This window comes from Pangasianodon hypophthalmus, chromosome 3 (genome assembly GCF_027358585.1).
Source record: "Pangasianodon hypophthalmus isolate fPanHyp1 chromosome 3, fPanHyp1.pri, whole genome shotgun sequence".
NCBI lineage: Eukaryota > Metazoa > Chordata > Actinopteri > Siluriformes > Pangasiidae > Pangasianodon > Pangasianodon hypophthalmus.
In genome coordinates this window covers 21386892-21403742 of record NC_069712.1, presented here as the reverse complement: position 1 = coordinate 21403742, position 16851 = coordinate 21386892, and the positions used below count along the sequence as shown (strand labels likewise).

Below are 16851 nucleotides of genomic sequence, written 5' to 3'. Positions count from 1 at the left end.
CAAATAACGGGTATTAAATTCAATACAAATAGCACAACCCTGTACACATAAATTATACATTCTCTCACATATCTGACTGGCCATTTTTCTGCTCATATTTTCTATAGTACAGTAATGTGCACATCAAATGCAGTGGTCAGAAAAATTGGTCCCTGGGTCCCTGGGTCCCTGTGGCTGCTCTGGACGAGTCACTAAACAGGATGCTTCACCTCAGTTGAAGGGAGAATAATTTCTTCTTTATTTCTCCATGCTCACGACCTTGTCTTTCTTCTTGCTCGCGAGGTGAAGGACGCTCGGGGCTAGCCACTGGCTGGTGCAGGGGCTGGAGAGGGCCACTAGATAGTTGGGGGGGGGGGGGGGGGGGGGGGGTCTTTACCCACAAGCGGGCGTAGAGATTGGGTCATGCCAGGGGAAAGAGGCTCTTGAGTGATCTGATTGCCTGGTGGAGGATGCAGTGGTCCTTAGAAAGGTTGCTAATAGCATAGCCCCCTTTTAGTGAACAGCACAGTACCTACTAATTGAACTTGATGCAAGGCTTTTGTGTATGTGCATACGCACACACACACACACACACACACACACACACACACAGAGAGAGAGAGAGAGAGAGAGAGAGAGAGAGCGAGAGAGAGAAACACAACTGTGGACAAATTTAGCTAAGCACTGACACTGGGGAGGGAAAACTGAAGGGGGGCAAAACAACCTGCACACACGCAAACACAGAGCCACACACATTCACTCTCTGCCTCTTTCACTCACCCGTGCTAATACATATACACACACACAACCATAGAGCTCAGTATAAAAACAGGGGAATGGGGAATGCATTGAGAGGCTACAAACACACCATGTGTCTCTTACACATGCGCGCACACACGCACACACACACACACACACACACGGACACTGTGAGTAGTATGTGTATTATTAGACTAGAAAAGTGAATGACACTTTTGTTTTGAATTGATTAGCAAAACGCTGGGTATTGTGGCCTGAGAGAGAATGGGCCTAAACGATTCCCATTGATTAGTGATGTCCCACTTTGGAGCACACCATGGGTTTCCTCTTACACGCCACATGACGTTTGTGTGTGTGTTTGTGTGTGTGTGTGTGTAATGATTGTAAATTTAAAGTGGTCAGAGTGAGAGAGTATACAAGAGATAAGAATAGCTGTATCAGGATGTCTACACGAAATTGTGATAGATGTTACACCTTTATAATACATTCTGTACTTGGTGGGTTTAATGACTCAGATCCTTCTCCACTGGCAGCATGATTTTCTTTCATTAAACAAAATAAGTTAAAAAAAAAAAAAAAACATATTCAAACATTGCATTGGTTAACCAAGACTGGTTCTGACCAATTTTGGGAAATATCTCGCTGATCAGTGTTTTAATGTTTAAGCTCCAGGCCTGTTTTGGTGGTCAAGCCAAGTGAGTTTTTACTGTCACCCCTCTATATAGCCAGTATACATCAGAATAAAATGTACAGGACCATGGTGCAACACATAACAGTACAGTAGTACGGTACACAAGACTACATACAGTGTGAGAAAAGTGTAAGACAATAAGTACACAGAACAAAATACACAGAACAGTGAATACACAGGCCATATCTACACAGTGCAGTGACAACAGAACAGCGTTGTGTGGGAAAGCTATTGCAGCGATGGGCTGTAAATTACTGAGTAGTCTACAAAGCATCACACTCGTAGCAGACATTATTACAAGTCAAGTTTTTTTCCTTTACTCTATATACACTATATAGCCAAAACGATGTTGACTGCTGACCATCACACCCATATGTGCTTGTTCCCTAAAGTGTTGCCACAAAGTTTGAAGCACGCACTTGTATAAGATGTCTCTGTATGCTGTAGCATTACAAGTTCCCTTCAGTGGAACTAAGGGGCCCAAACCTCCAGCATGACAATACCCCTGTGCACAAAGCGAGGTCCATGAAGATATGGTTTGCTAAGGTTGGAGTGGAAGAACTCGAGTGGCCTGCACAGAGCCCTGACCTCAACCCCACTGAACACCTTCTGTACGCCAGGCCTCCTCATCCAACATCACTGCCCGACTTCACTAATGCTCTTGTGACTGAACAAGTACAAATCACGTGCCAAAAGTGGAACTTCTAGTGGAAGGCCTTCCGCAAGAGTGAAGGTTATTATATCAGCAAAGGGGGACTAAATCTGGAATGGGATGTTCAACAAGCACATGTGGGTGTGACGGTCAGGTGTCCACATACTTTTGACCATATAGTGTAGCCTGTATACACTGGAACGAAATGTCATTTCTCCAGGAGCATGGTGCAACACATAATATAGTAGCACAGGACCCAGGACTACTTAAAGTGCAAACAGTGTGAAACGAGTGTACATTCACTCAACAAGACAACAGAACAGTGTTGTATTGGAGAAATCAGTGCAAACAACATAAAGGTATATTGTCAATACATGTAAAGAATCCAATGAAATGATGCTGATTATTTAATCTTACAAATGTAATGTTGAATACTCAATCAACTCCAGTTATAAATCAATGAAAATGCTTAGAAATCAACAGAACCGTCATAACCTAATTACAAATAAATCTTAGCAGGGCAAAAATGTGGAACTGAACAGCAAAAATCAGACAGCATAAGAGGTCACAGGAGCATCCAAATAAACTAGATGTTATCTAAAAGTTAATAAAACAGTTGATCATATGCTGAATTTGCACAGAACTGAAAAAGTGCCACCACTCTTGACTCCCTGTGCTAAGTACGTAATAGTTGTGCTCGCATTTTCATATACACAACACACTTGTTTTAGTGTTTGGCTACTTCTGATTGGTCATCTACAGGAAGTTCACATGTTTGGCTGAATTTCCCTTCTCAAAACTTAAGATGGTACCGTTAATGACGATTAAAACAGCTACTCTTGCATTTTAAAAGTCTCACTGAATACAAATGCATTTTGAAATAAAAACAGTGTGCGTGAACCGAGACATCCCGTTATGTTTGGAGTAGTTGTAGTGGCCAGTGAAAGGATAACAGTAGTACACAATAAATAGTACACATCATAGCAGCTTTAGAAAGTATGAGAGCACCCCCAACTGGACAAATGTTAACTCAATCCATAAACCAGCCTTAACCTCTCTCTCACACATCACAGCATATTATTCTCCACAACACGCTCAGAGAGTCACAAGATTTAGTTATAAATATAGCTTCAAATATAGCTAAGATATAGTTAGAGGTAGCCCCAAACATAAAAAAAAAACAGAACAAACTACATGCCTTGAACAATGAATAAAAATAATGCATTTTTTCACTCAAAGCACAGAGGTTGTGTGTGAGGTATGGGTGGTCTTTCAGAGGCCTCAGGTAAAAGAGATGCAATTAGGACGCTAACATGATCAATTAACCAGCTCTCCAAATCTACAGTAATTAGCTTCTCCATTGTGCAATAGTTGTAAAAAGCCACTTGGCAACGCAGCAGAAAAGCATCATCGGTATTGTTTTGGGAGAATGTGGGAGTGTGCATTCACGAGGAGCACTGTGTGTGTTTACATGTTTGTGCGGTATGAGATTTTGACAATGTGTGTGTGTGTGTGTGTGTGTGTGTGTGTGTGTGTGTGGAAGAGATGAGGGTTGATGGGCGTTGAGCGTTGGCAGCTTTTTGACTGCCACACTTTCAGGAACATAGTGGTTGGAATAAAACAATAGTTTGTTTGTTTCCTATTGTTTAGGTCCAGTATCTGAAAATGTAACACATGCCTAAAACTTGAGCACACACTCACACACACACACTCACGCACACACACACACACACACACAAAGACCCACACAAACCTACAGTACATTTACTACACACATTCAGACTCAAGTAACGCCCTGTCTGAGGCTTACCTTTTCAGACACACACATGCACTTAAAAAGCTCAGTGGGAAGGCAAGGCATCATCTGGCCACTGGACCAGCAACACATCAATCCCCCATAATCCTCTGGGCCGGATGGATGGAGAGGAGCTGGAGAAAGCACCAGGAACACCCCTCCTTTCCATCCCACCCCCATGCATAAAAAGAAAAAAAAGCCCTCCCCTTTTGCTCTTCTCTGATTGGGTCATTTCTACTCAATACAATTTGTGAAGCATGAACCCCTGGGCTGGGACTAATAAATGACTTCTCCTTATTGCAGCAGATTACTTCCCATCACGGCTCTGGCAAGACAATGAGAAAGGAACCAACCTGGTGGAAAAAAGGAGGGCCGCTTGGCTTAAGGCTGCCTGCTCTACGGGTGACGGCGCAGATAGAGAGAGCTGCTGCGGTCAGACTAAAATGCCCTGGACCTTTCACACTCGTCTGCACTCATAAGAGTGATGGCTAGTTGCCAATACATGATTACGCTGTTGCAACAGAGGAGCAATTTTCTTAAAGTCAGCCCTCTGTTGGCTCTCTTTTGACTTAAGACTTGTCAGATGACTCTATCAGAGGATGGAAAGATGAGCCTAAAGACGTGACTACAATGGCTAGAGAGAATCATAGGTGTTAGAGGGGAAAAAAGACAGAAGGTTCAGGACAAAAAAAAAAAAAAAACAAGAGCACGAGGGGCTCCTTCCTGTCCTGAAAAGGCAGCGATGTGAAGCAACTTGTGGTCCAAAAAGCGCAGACAAAAGGCCTAGGCTAGCAATCAGCTCTTCTCTTTTCTCCACCCCCCACCCACACACACAACCCAGCTCCTTAATCTGGCACTTCTTCTCCATAGATGCAGAGGTGTCATATTCCTCCCAAACATTCCTACTCCTTTTCGCTCTAAATGTCTGCCGTTTTGTCACCGGATCAGGGCCTCTCTAATGAACTTGGGTGGGGTGGGTGGCAGTGGTGCTGGTTTCTGTGTGAGGGAGGGGGATCTTCAGAACTCAATGACTGGACGTAATTACTTCTCTCCTTTTCTTCGCTCCTTTTCTCTCAGGCAGCTCTCCCCAGGAGTCGAGCAGGCCCCCGGCTTTCGGGATGGATAGCCAAACACAAAGGCTGGGCTTCGGCCCACTGAGGGGAGGGAGAATTGTGGCGGTTGGAGGGGGACTCAGGACCCCTTAGATCAGCTGTATCGAAGACACGGGGTGATTCAGCACTAGTCAGACAACCTGCTATGACCTTACAGAGCAGTGAAAATAGTTACTAGCCTCAAAGTGAGTCGAGAGAGAAAAGCAAAACAACAAAGATGTATGAGGTCAGTGAAAAGAAGCAATATAACAACTAAATGTCAAGATTTTCAAACCAAAGAACTGACCTAATATTTCACAAATCACAATCATTTAAACCCTATAAACCTAGTTTCAGTATAGCTAGTGAATAATGTATTGTAGTTAGTGAATATAGTGCCTTGAATCACACTGGAACTTTTCCACATTTTATAGTGTTCCAACTTGGAACTGGTTTTAATTGGTATTATATGTCATGAATCTGCACAAAATACATAGCCCATAATATTGAAATAGGAGCAAAAATCTACATATTGCCTTTTGATGGCAACTTGTTGCACCAGAACTAATTTAGGAGATTCACAGCAACAGGGGTGATTACTTTTGCAATCACAATGTTTACAATTTTAACTGAGCCGGGTTCAATTCCCGGGCCGGGAAGCGTGTACTTCCAGTGCCGGTCCCAAGCTCGGACAAAATGGGAGGGTTGCGTCAAGAAGGGCATTCGGCGTAAAACCTGTGCTAAATCAAACATTGTGGTGAAACCTAACGGGACCACCCGAAAGAACAGCAACTTTTTTATATTATGGGCTATTTTGTATCTATTCCAGTTCCAGGTTATAACACTACAAAATGTGGAAAAATTCTAGGGGGGCGAATACATATGCAAAGCACCATAAAATGAATATCTGAATAATAAGCTAAGACTTCAAGGGCTTAAAGAAGTCATTAGTGGTGAGAGATGGAAAGAGCCTGACACCATAAGTAAAAGACATGAAGACTAACACATTTACCATCATCTCCATCACCCAGGACAAAATATATAATATAAAAGAATAAAATAATATATGCTTACATTCTCCAGCAGAATCAGCTTGAAAAATATCAGATACAACCTTTCATACTCCACCACTGCCATTTGTTCTATTCCACATCCTGGCTGTGTTTTATTAGTTAAGCAAAGGATTTAAATTGAGGACGCAGGTGGGCCTAAATCAGCGCCACAACACACTAACACACCAACTCTTCCCAGAGCTCGATCAGATAAACACACCTGACCGAGGCAATGATTTCTTCAGTAGGGGGTAAAGTAGCAATTCAGTTTTTTTCAGTAGGTGATAGCAGACTCATTCTCTTAGCGTTTGAGATTATTATCTTTTGTCTGCAGGCTATATGGTGTTAACTGATTGTTACTGATTTTCTAGCCCATTCTAAGTGCCGTGTACAACCACCCTGACACCTCGCAAGGCAACACACCATCACTAACCATGATGTGTGCTAATTACTTCACAAAAACACACAGTGGCTGCGGAGGTTTATTCATCTGCGCACTCATGCACTCAAAAGTGAGACAGTATTCACAGAATGCTTGGCAAACAACTACCCAACAATCTCTATCATTCATATACACACACACACACACAAACACAAACACACACATGCACACCCCTCCCCAGTGTCAGGTTTTTGGAGTGCTGCCCAATCTCTAAGTGAGAGGTAGCCATTTACAAGCTTCATTCTCCACCAAGACACTAATCAGATAAATGATCTATTTGTTTTAAAACATCATCAACTACATTAAGGCTGCAGGCGAACTTGCATGGTTGCCAGGCAGCTAGCTACTGGGGTGGCAGGGTGGGGGTGGGGGTGGCGGTGTTTGCCCACCAATAGGGTGGCACTGAGATACACTCTGATGGATGCAGAGCAACGAGAGACAAATTAACTACAGAGTGTTAATCACTTATTCCTCTAATGGAAACACAGAAACAAACACACACACACACACACACACATACACACACATACACACACATACACACACACACACTCACACACACAGGCCTCAAGGCACATACACTTGCCCTTTAAAACCATTGTAGGACATCACTTCCCTGTCAATGTGCTAATCTAGTTTTCAATTAGGGTGATTCAAGGCTGACTTTGAATTTCACCTGAGGAACAGTTCAAAGTTTTTCCACCACCACTAACTGCACTGAGGATTCAAGGCAGGAAAGAGCTGTCAAACATCTAAGTAAAGAGGTCAAGATCAATATGTCCAAAGATTATGTAGATACACAGAGCCTGAACTAAAAAAGGATTTCTACAATATGGCCTAAAATATTGCAAAATTGTAGATGTACTATTTTCTTCTTCCCTGTCAAACGTTACTTTGCACAGTAGAGTCAAGCATGATGCAGAATATTTTTTAATAGAATATTCCATTTTTGTGAATAATTGTTTTGTATTTCCTTGTACAGTAACTTTTTCTCAAGTTTCCAATGACTATAATTTGTGATAATGATATATACAATAAAACAGTTACACATTTGTTGAGTAAAAAAAAGCATTCACCTTATTATCCAGAGATTGCAAGTTCGATTGCATCTGGCATCAACAACCATGCCACGTCACAGAGATCACATTTTTTCCCCATTCTGATGTTTGATGTGAACATTAGCATATATATATATAGATACATACATATATATAGTATGTGTGTGTGTGTGTGTGTTTGTGTGTGTGTGTATTTTGTAACCTTTAGAAGGTCCTTTTCTTAAAGTGGCAACATTTGACACAGTGACACAAATCCTCATGCAAAGGTAAAGAGGGCTGGATGAAATCTACAAAAGAGGAGAAAATAGGGGGAAGCAGTAAAATTCAGTAATCACCAGGCCCATATTTCAGGCCAATATTTCCTCCCCACCTTCTCCAGCCCTTGCTCTGTCTCTCTCTAATTCCTGACTAGAAGGGATCTTTGTGATAGAGGACAGAGTGTGACCTGTATATCTGTAATTACCAGGGCATTAGAGTCACACACAATGCCTCTGTAAAGTCTCATTTTGTTATTTCATTTCCCTAAAAATCTCTCATCACCATTGCAGCAGTGCCATAGCTGGTAATTGTGGTTCACCTTTTGTTCACTTTATAAAGCCAGTGGACAAATCCTTCATATAATATGCCCATATTAACTTGCAAAAGTCACTGTAATATAAATGGTAGCTCAGTGATTAAGGTTCTGTGCCAGACACTGGAAGGTTGTAGGTTCAAATCTTAGCACTGCCTCAGAGCAAAGCCCTTAACCCTCGAATATTCGACTGTATTCTTGGGCTGGATTCATACCGTAAATAGCAATGACCCTTCACCTTTGCAACTCTAGAATGGTTGACTCATTTGATCCACTCTCACTGCTTAAAACTAAACAAGGTTCATTGCATTTGGACCATAAACCCTTTGACCACAATGCAGTTTATATGTGAAAGTCTGGTGAGCGAGTCAACAACTAATCTGTAAAGGATAAGAATGCTAATTAATTGTTAACAGAAGAGTCAGACAGTCAGAACAGCAGACTCTGAAGCTCCAGTGGACTGACCAACCTCAACAGACAGCTATTTTTCCACAATAAGCAATTATCTGCATAATTTTGCAAATAGAGTAAAGAAGACAAGTATGAGACCACAGAAGACACACACATGCCTGTACCTCCCAAACAAAAACACACACACATGTACAAATGAGAAAAGTTACTAACGGTGCCACTGCTCTTTTGCCCTTAGACCATACAAGTGATTTTTGGGGGGCCATCAGGGTGCCGGAACCTGCTTGGAGTAAAGGGTGCTTACCAACCTAAAGAGTAACCGCTACACTCATGTGTATGCACCGTGACACACATATATCCAAAAATAGCCCAATATGCAATATGCAATATTCAATAACTGGTTAAATAATGCAATATGTGGTATGATAATTCTATAAGTGTATCAATTTAAATTATATTTATATATATTTATATATTTAAAAACTGAAAATGGCATATCCAAAATACGTTTCATGTTCTTTTGAGGAAAAGAAAGCATTCTTTTGACTTTTCATAACTTTTTTAAGTATTAAAATCATCCAGTTATCGCAAGCCCTTGCAATATTTTGATAATTTTGATATATTGTGCAGCCCTAATGTAAGATATAAAATATGACAGGGTGTGCTTTTACAGGAAAATAATCAACGACGGGGTAGTGTGGTATGCAGCCTGACGCAAAATGGACCCTGAAGTTGATTATTTTCCTATAACAGCGCATCCTGAAGCCCATCCTCTGTTTATAATCACAGCAATTTGCCAATGAACAATTTTTTTATTTATTAAACGAATAACATTTTATTTATTAAAAGAATAACATTTTCACTTATAGTTTCATGTGATGCTGTGGAAGTTAGTTCCTGTTAACGCTTATGTTATAGCAGCTATAAACAGTCATTCCCTTCAAATAAATAAGACAGAAAAGATGCAGCTTGTTACTGAGAAACCACAAAGCGCAAACTCCTCTATCTTGAAGACATTCCCATGTCGGAAAAACTTAAATTACAGCTTTATCTCTGATTATTACAAAGCTCTGAGACTCTTTCCATAAATATTAAATAAATGTTAAATCTCCTTTAACATTTATTGAAATCTTCACCACAGCAACAATTATACACTGTTATACAAATGTTATGTAACATAACAAATGCTCCGCCATACAAGTCTATGTGCTGTACTATAGAAATTATAACGTTTTAGTATGACAGTATGAACCTGTGATTTGAATTACAGTCATCTGTAATATTCTGACCAATAAGATTCAAGATTTTAACAGTGCTATGGTATAAAAAGCATTCAACACATCTTTCTGTCAGTAACCCAAACCATCATAACTTGTCAGTTGCTAAGGAATATCTACTAGAGCACTGAATCATCCTAACACTGTAGGTATAGGTGGCTCACTTAGAACCAGAACTCCACTATCACATGCACATGAGAGCATTTCGATTACTCACACAATGCACTGTGTATATTATTTTTTTTATTCTGTGCTTTGAAAAAGCATTCAGCATCCCCTAAACTAATTTTACACTTCGTTTTCTCAGATTGCACATTTCAAATATAGTACTTTTTTTCCCCATTTATGAAAGAGTGTGCATAATGTCAAAGCAACAGAAAAAAGCCAAAGCCTTTCAACAATTTACTAAAATGAAAAAAAAATTATATATATATATATATATATATATATATAGAGAGAGAGAGAGAGAGAGAGAGAGTTAGATTTAAAGTATTCATACCCCTTACAATTGTAAGACTGGCTTCAATCCCATTTGGCACATTACCTTGTCAGCTCACACTATTTTATCAGTATGGTGGAGACTGTCTAGAGAACAAATCAAAAAGTCAAAGGACCATTCAAAAGACATCAGGGAACTAATCACAAGGAAGCACAGATCGGTAGAATGATACATCTCAAATGCACTGAACATAGCACAGAGCTTAGAGCTCATATCAGTTCATCATAAAAAAAAAAAAAAATAAAAAAAAGTGGAAAAAATATTAAACTACAGCCATGCTGTCTAGATCAGGTCACCCCTATAAACTGAGCCAACCAGCTAGAAGGGGGTTTGTCAGAATGGCTACTGTGGCACTAACTGTCACTCCAACTGATTTACAGATATCAGTAACAGGGACTGAAGGCAAGGTTCATGGATCAACAATACCCAAGGCCTTAGACCAAAAGCGAAGATGTGCAGGCATTGAAGGAAAAGGGTCCCTTGGAAGACTCCCCAATGAAGGTCTTGCGGTCTAAATAGAAAAAATTGGAAAAATTGGAAAAAGTATACGCAGCATGTGTAACGTAATTCTAGGCACATGAGCTAGGTAACTCCATCCTCACTGTAAAATATGGTGGTGGTAGCATCATGTTATGGGGATGCTTTTCGGCAGCAGGGACTGGCAATCTAGGTAGAACTGATGGGAAATGACTGGTCCCCATTACAGAGAAATCTTGCATAAAAATCAATTCCCCTCTGCCAGAAAGCTTAAATTGGTAAGGAAGTATGACTTTTGACCCAAAATCACAATGCCAAAGCAACACTGGAGTGGTTTAAAATGAAGAAAATTGACATCCTTGAGTGGCCCAGTCAGAGTGTCTTAACCCATCACATTCCCAAATTGATAGAAATCTCAGGATGTTGATTAGAGAGGTGAGAGGAGAGTGGCTAGACAGGTTACAGCTGACAGGCAGGCTACAGTAAGTTAAATTATCCACTCTTTACAACCATGGTGAGGAGAAAAGCATCTCAGAAAGGTCAGGAAGGTCAAAAACAGGTCAAACAATTAGCTATGATTAGCTTAGAAGAATGCTATTCAGCTAGTTGCCAACCCCCCTCCCCCCCCCCCCCCCTTTTTTTTTTCTCGTAATGTTACAGCCAGATTGAGGAGGTTGGATCTACTTCAGTCCAACAATAAGACACTGAAAATCGAGCTTTAGGGTATAAGAAGGATAATATACTGTTTGGCCAAAATAAAGTCGCACAATCTAATATTTTGTTGCACTGCATTTAGCTTTGATTACGGCATGCGTTTGTCCTGGCATTGTTTCAACAACCTTATGCAACTTCACAACATTTATTTCCATCCAGAGTTGCATTCATTTTTGGCTGAGATCTTGCATTGAGGACAGGAGAGTCTAACCACTCCGTAAAGTCTTCTCCAGCACATCCCCAAGATTTTCAATGGGGTTAAGGTCAGGACTCTGTGGTGGCCAATTCATGTGTGAAAATGATTCCTCATGCTCCCTGAACGACTCTTTCACAATTTAAGCTTGATGAATCTTAGCATTTTCATCCTGGAATATGCCTGTGCATAGCTGAATATGTCAGACAAGGAAAAAAATCCATTTACGGTATAACCTGGTCATTCAGTACATTCAGGTGCTCAGCTGACTTCATTTTATTGCCACACAATGAGGCTGAGCCTCGACCTGACCAGCTGATGCAACCCCAGATCATAACACTGCCTCCAGAGGCTTGTACAGTAGGCACTATACATGACGGGTGAATCACGTCATGCATTTCCCTTCTTACCCTGACACGCCCATTGCTTTGGAATAGGGTAAATCTGATTTTATCAGACCACATGACCTTTTTCCATTGCTCCACGGTCCAGTCTTTATGCTCCCTTTCAAACTCTAGTCATTTTTTCCAATTAGTCTCACTAACAAATGGCTTTCTTGTGGCCACACAGCTGTTTAATCCCAATCCTGTAAGTTCTCATCACATTGTGCGTGTGGAAATGCTCTTACTTTCACTATTAAACATAGCTGTGAGTTCTCCTGTCGATTTTTTTACGATGTGACATCACCAAGCGTTTTAAAGATCTCCGATCACGATCATTCAAGATTTTTTTTCCGACCACATTTCTGCTGTAAAGTTGACGGTTCACCAATATCCTTCCAGGCTTTAATAATGCACTGGACATTTCATAACCCAGTTCCAGTGATTTCAGCAATCTCCTTAGTAGTTTTCTTTGCTTAATGCAGGCCAACAATTTTCCCTTTCAGTAACATCTTTTCCACGACCACAGGATACGTAATCTGCCATGGTTGTTTAAGAAATGAGAAGCTACACACTGTATCAGTTAAGGTTAAAAGAATTGTTGCCAACTGAAACATATTAATCATTGCAGTAATGATCCAATCATAGGCTCTTAAGTATTTGCTTATTTAAACCCAAACAGTGACCCTTTTTTTGGCCAGGCAGTGTAGAACTAATAAGAAACTACTAATAATGTGCAAAATCATACACAAAGTTACCTCTACAAAAGTCTAAGCACACTGTCAGGAGAAATAGGTACTGTACAGGTGTGTTGTTGTTCCCAAATGTATGAACAATATAAATTTATTCTCAGTGGTACAACACTGGTCTTTAAGGACCAATTATCTACCTTAATTGAGCTTTGCAGGTAGACAGGTCATGTCTAGATTATTTAATTAAAGAAACAAAAGACATACCCACTGACAGGGCTTTGTACTCTGAAAGGTATTTTTTTGTATGTTTTTTTTTTTCTAAGAGTGTGAGCCTATACCTTATCTCACTCAATCAGTTGTGCACAGATGCAGATTTAATAGACATGTGTGAATGCATGCTTGTCTCAAACTGTGTGTGGTGTTTTTATTCTGGTTCCTGGAATAAAGATGAGCATCTTTGAGGTGTGACATTTGTGTGAACTGATGCTGAAGTGAAGGTGATACAATCTGCAGAGCATGAACAGATCCATATCTGTATCCGGAGTGATGGGCCAGGAGTGGCATATGAAGGAGGAGGCGGACCTTCAACACGTTTGAGGAGATGACTTGCTCTAATTGATGCCTCCTTGTCTCCTCAATCGTATGTCCTTCAGCCTGTGACCCGGAAATCGATCGACATCAACCATATTTAAGGACGCATCACTTCTCTAAATGAACTGAGAGTAATCGAGCAGAGAGGAAACAGGAAGCTCCTAAATCAGGAATACACAGTTGTAGTGCCTGACATTAGCATATGTCATAAATTCCCCACCTCTCCCAAAAAGCTAATTCCAATAAATTATACGATAATAAGAAGCACTAATACAAAATTAATCATATTCATTAAATAAGATGACATCACTGATATGTGCAAAATGCACATAACAGAAACCATAGTAAAATTTCATATAGCTTGTTTCCTTTATTTGCATCCTCAGAGGTTATAGCTAAGGAGCAAGGAATGAAAATGACGAGGTACAGTTAAAGAAATGAGAAGCTCCAGTGTTGTCCACAACAACAACAGCAACAAAATCTGCACTTTCACTTATTACTACTTGCTGTATACTACCTCCCCCACCTCTTGTTTGATTGACAGCTTACAAATTGAGATCCTTCTATTGTTCTGAAACACCATTAACATTCCAGGAATTCAGAAGTTTGTTATGGGTCATTTTCAGAAACACTTCTAATGTAGCATAAACAAGGCATAAGAGTCAGCTTAACATCCAGCGCAGCCTCTTGTCATGTGATCTGCTTCAGAACACTTCAGTGGAGAGTCTCCTTAACACCTCACTCAAACACAGCAAGTCATGACCCCTGACATGACCCAGACACACACTGAGGTATACCAGTGGGGGGAGTGAGAGTAATTAGAAAAGCTTGAAAGTATCCAGTATAATATGTTCATTTATAACCAAAGCACGGGATACAACTTCATTCTACAAAATATACATATATGACCGAGGTGCCAAATCTGCCATCTACGTCCATATGGTGGAGCAAAAAGCCTCTCCATAGCTCTTCAGGTCCATCCAGCATGTTCTGTTGTGTCCCTCTAGAGCCCTGCTGGAAACAAGAGCACTGAAAGCAACAGCATGGTCAGCTCCTCACAGTCCTGATGAGGCAGATCTCACAAATCCACACATTTGTACAGCTAATCCAGCATCCAGTCCCTCACAAGACACAGAGACTTCAGGGCTAGTCAGGTCTTTAGGCAGGGATTGGGGATGGAGGATAAGTAATAGATGGGCATCCCCCTTCTTTACTAACAATGCACCAGGCCAGCTGAGCCGAGAAGAACATGGGGGAGATGTTTGGACCTACCAAGGCGTGAGATCAATTAGGGGTGGCTGAGAGGACCGTTTGAAAGAAAGAGGGATGACCCTGCCTCAAAGAGGGGCAGAGGGCCAAAAAAAGGGGTGATGCTGCCAGCTCTTATTAACCCAACAAGAGAACAAGCTTGTTATAGAGACAGCAAAGGGAGTCAATGAACTAAATAACTGATAGCGTCTTTCTTTTAACAGAACACAGAAAACTATGTTGAGTCATATATTTTGTAGTGGTTTATATTTGTTTTAAAATAGAGAGGAGAGAAAAATGAGAAATAGAAAGTGAGAGACAAAGAGAGAGGATTAAGCCTGTCTCATCACCACTTCTAATTTCCAAGACAGAGATCTAATGTTGAACTAAAATAACAAACAAACTGTATTTCTGCCTAAAAAAACTCCTAAAAACATGACACAAATACCATTGTGGATGTTGATGTTTTAATTCCAACTGATTAATTTCAGGAAGATTTCATTATGTTTAATTAAATATGAGAGGCTGATATGCATAAAGGTTTATTAGTAACTCACAGCACGATTACACTACTGAGTAAAATTTGGACAGAGAAATTTCTTTTTGGAAAAATGCTCTAACAGAGAGACAAACATATTCATATACAATGTGTTAAGCATCATATCGCTTTTAATAATGCTATATAGAAATTAAGACATAGCTGGAATAGTATGGGTGCCACACACAGATCACAAATCCTGCTTGACTAATTGTATAATTGACAGTTTCACTAAATCCAGCATCACATTCTGCTCTTATTCCCCCTCACTGACAGAGTAAATTAGATGTCACTAATTGCGCAATTGTGCCTGCCAGTGGCTCCTTAGAGATCTGCAGCTTGAAGCAGAACCCAAGCCATCTGTTTGTCAACTAATACCAGCTACACACTCAAATGTCCAGGACACAAATTATTCCACTTTGCTACAAATTATTTCGTGTCAATACAGGAAAAGACATGTTCAATGCAGCACAGTGCATCCCTGCACAACAGTACAATGTTCATCTCATTCTGCAGCATACTCTAAACAGTAGTTATTCTATTCCTGATCCCTACATGTATATATTTTCACATTTTCATCTATTGATCTCACAATCGCTTCTTTATATCTAATCTTTATTGTATTATTCTATTTTTATTTAAACTTCCCTTAGGTAAATGTCTGTTTTCGTTAATATTTGGTCTGTTTGGTATGTTACACACATGTCATACATGTATGTGCTCACCAAGACAAATTCCTCATATGTGTCCCTCATACTTGGCAAAATAAAGACATTCTGGTTGTGATTCTGATTGGACCGTTGATGCGTGTGTAAAGAAGTTTCCAAATGTGTTCAAAATTCCCACATATCATATAGAGATGGTTACTCACAGACGTTTCCGGTGTTGTCAAAGCTGCTGAGCACCTCCTCCATTTTAATCGGCCCATGGCTGTCTCTAAGGAATGTAAAGTTTACCAATGTAAAAGAATCAGTGATGCAGAAATGTGAGAATGTAAAACAATATGTATAAGTGGTCTACGCTGTAAAGACCATTCATGTCATACCAACCTGATTAAGGCACTGTACTGGGGAAAGCAGGCACTTCTGTACTCAATCCACCGGCCATCAGATGGGCCATCGCTCTCCAGTGAGGGAACCTCTGTCCTGGAGAACAGGTTGAAGGAGGAGAACCTGCGAACTGATACTGGCTGAACCTTGATACTATCGAGCTGCTTCTGTCTCAATACCTGGAAAAAAAGAGAAATTGAGGATGTATAGATAGATAAATAGATAGTGCACTTATACAGTCACAACCAAGAGACACTGAACGCAGTGTATAGGATAATTATTCTATAAAGATGCTAGTTACATAGTGCAATCCGATTACAATATGATCCTGTATGATAATAAACTAGAAGGTGTCACCTGTCGGAGAATTGTCCACCTGGCGCGAGCTGCGTCCGTGCCACAGTGTGAATCCGGAGCCTGGTGCTTGTTTACATGCATTTCCGGCAATGGAGCATCTTTGAATTCTGTCATTCCCGGGCTACCTGTTGGCTTTGACTCCATTTCTCACTTAAATACCCAATAAAATACAGTGTCTGTAGAGTGAATACCCTAACTGCACTAATATTATCGTTTACAACTGCTTATATTGTACAAAAACACACACAATGAGTTATAAATAAACTGTCACAATTTGCCGGTAACCAAGGCACCCCGTAGCCAGCCCATGAAGCGCGCTACTTCCGCATACTTCC

General features: G+C 40.5%; 1 protein-coding gene across 1 annotated transcript in view; it reads right to left on the bottom strand.

Moving 5' to 3' along the window:
• Nucleotides 1-16845, bottom strand: part of camkmt (calmodulin-lysine N-methyltransferase) — a 93263-nt gene extending 76418 nt beyond the window's left edge. The window contains exons 1-3 of the mRNA XM_026936906.3: nt 16517-16845; nt 16160-16338; nt 15982-16046 (exon numbers count right to left, since the gene is read on the bottom strand). Coding sequence (XP_026792707.1) covers nt 15982-16046; nt 16160-16338; nt 16517-16660 — 388 coding nt within the window. The 5' untranslated portion in view covers nt 16661-16845. The remainder of the gene's footprint in view (nt 1-15981; nt 16047-16159; nt 16339-16516) is intronic.
• Between the last annotated feature and the right edge of the window lie 6 nt (nt 16846-16851).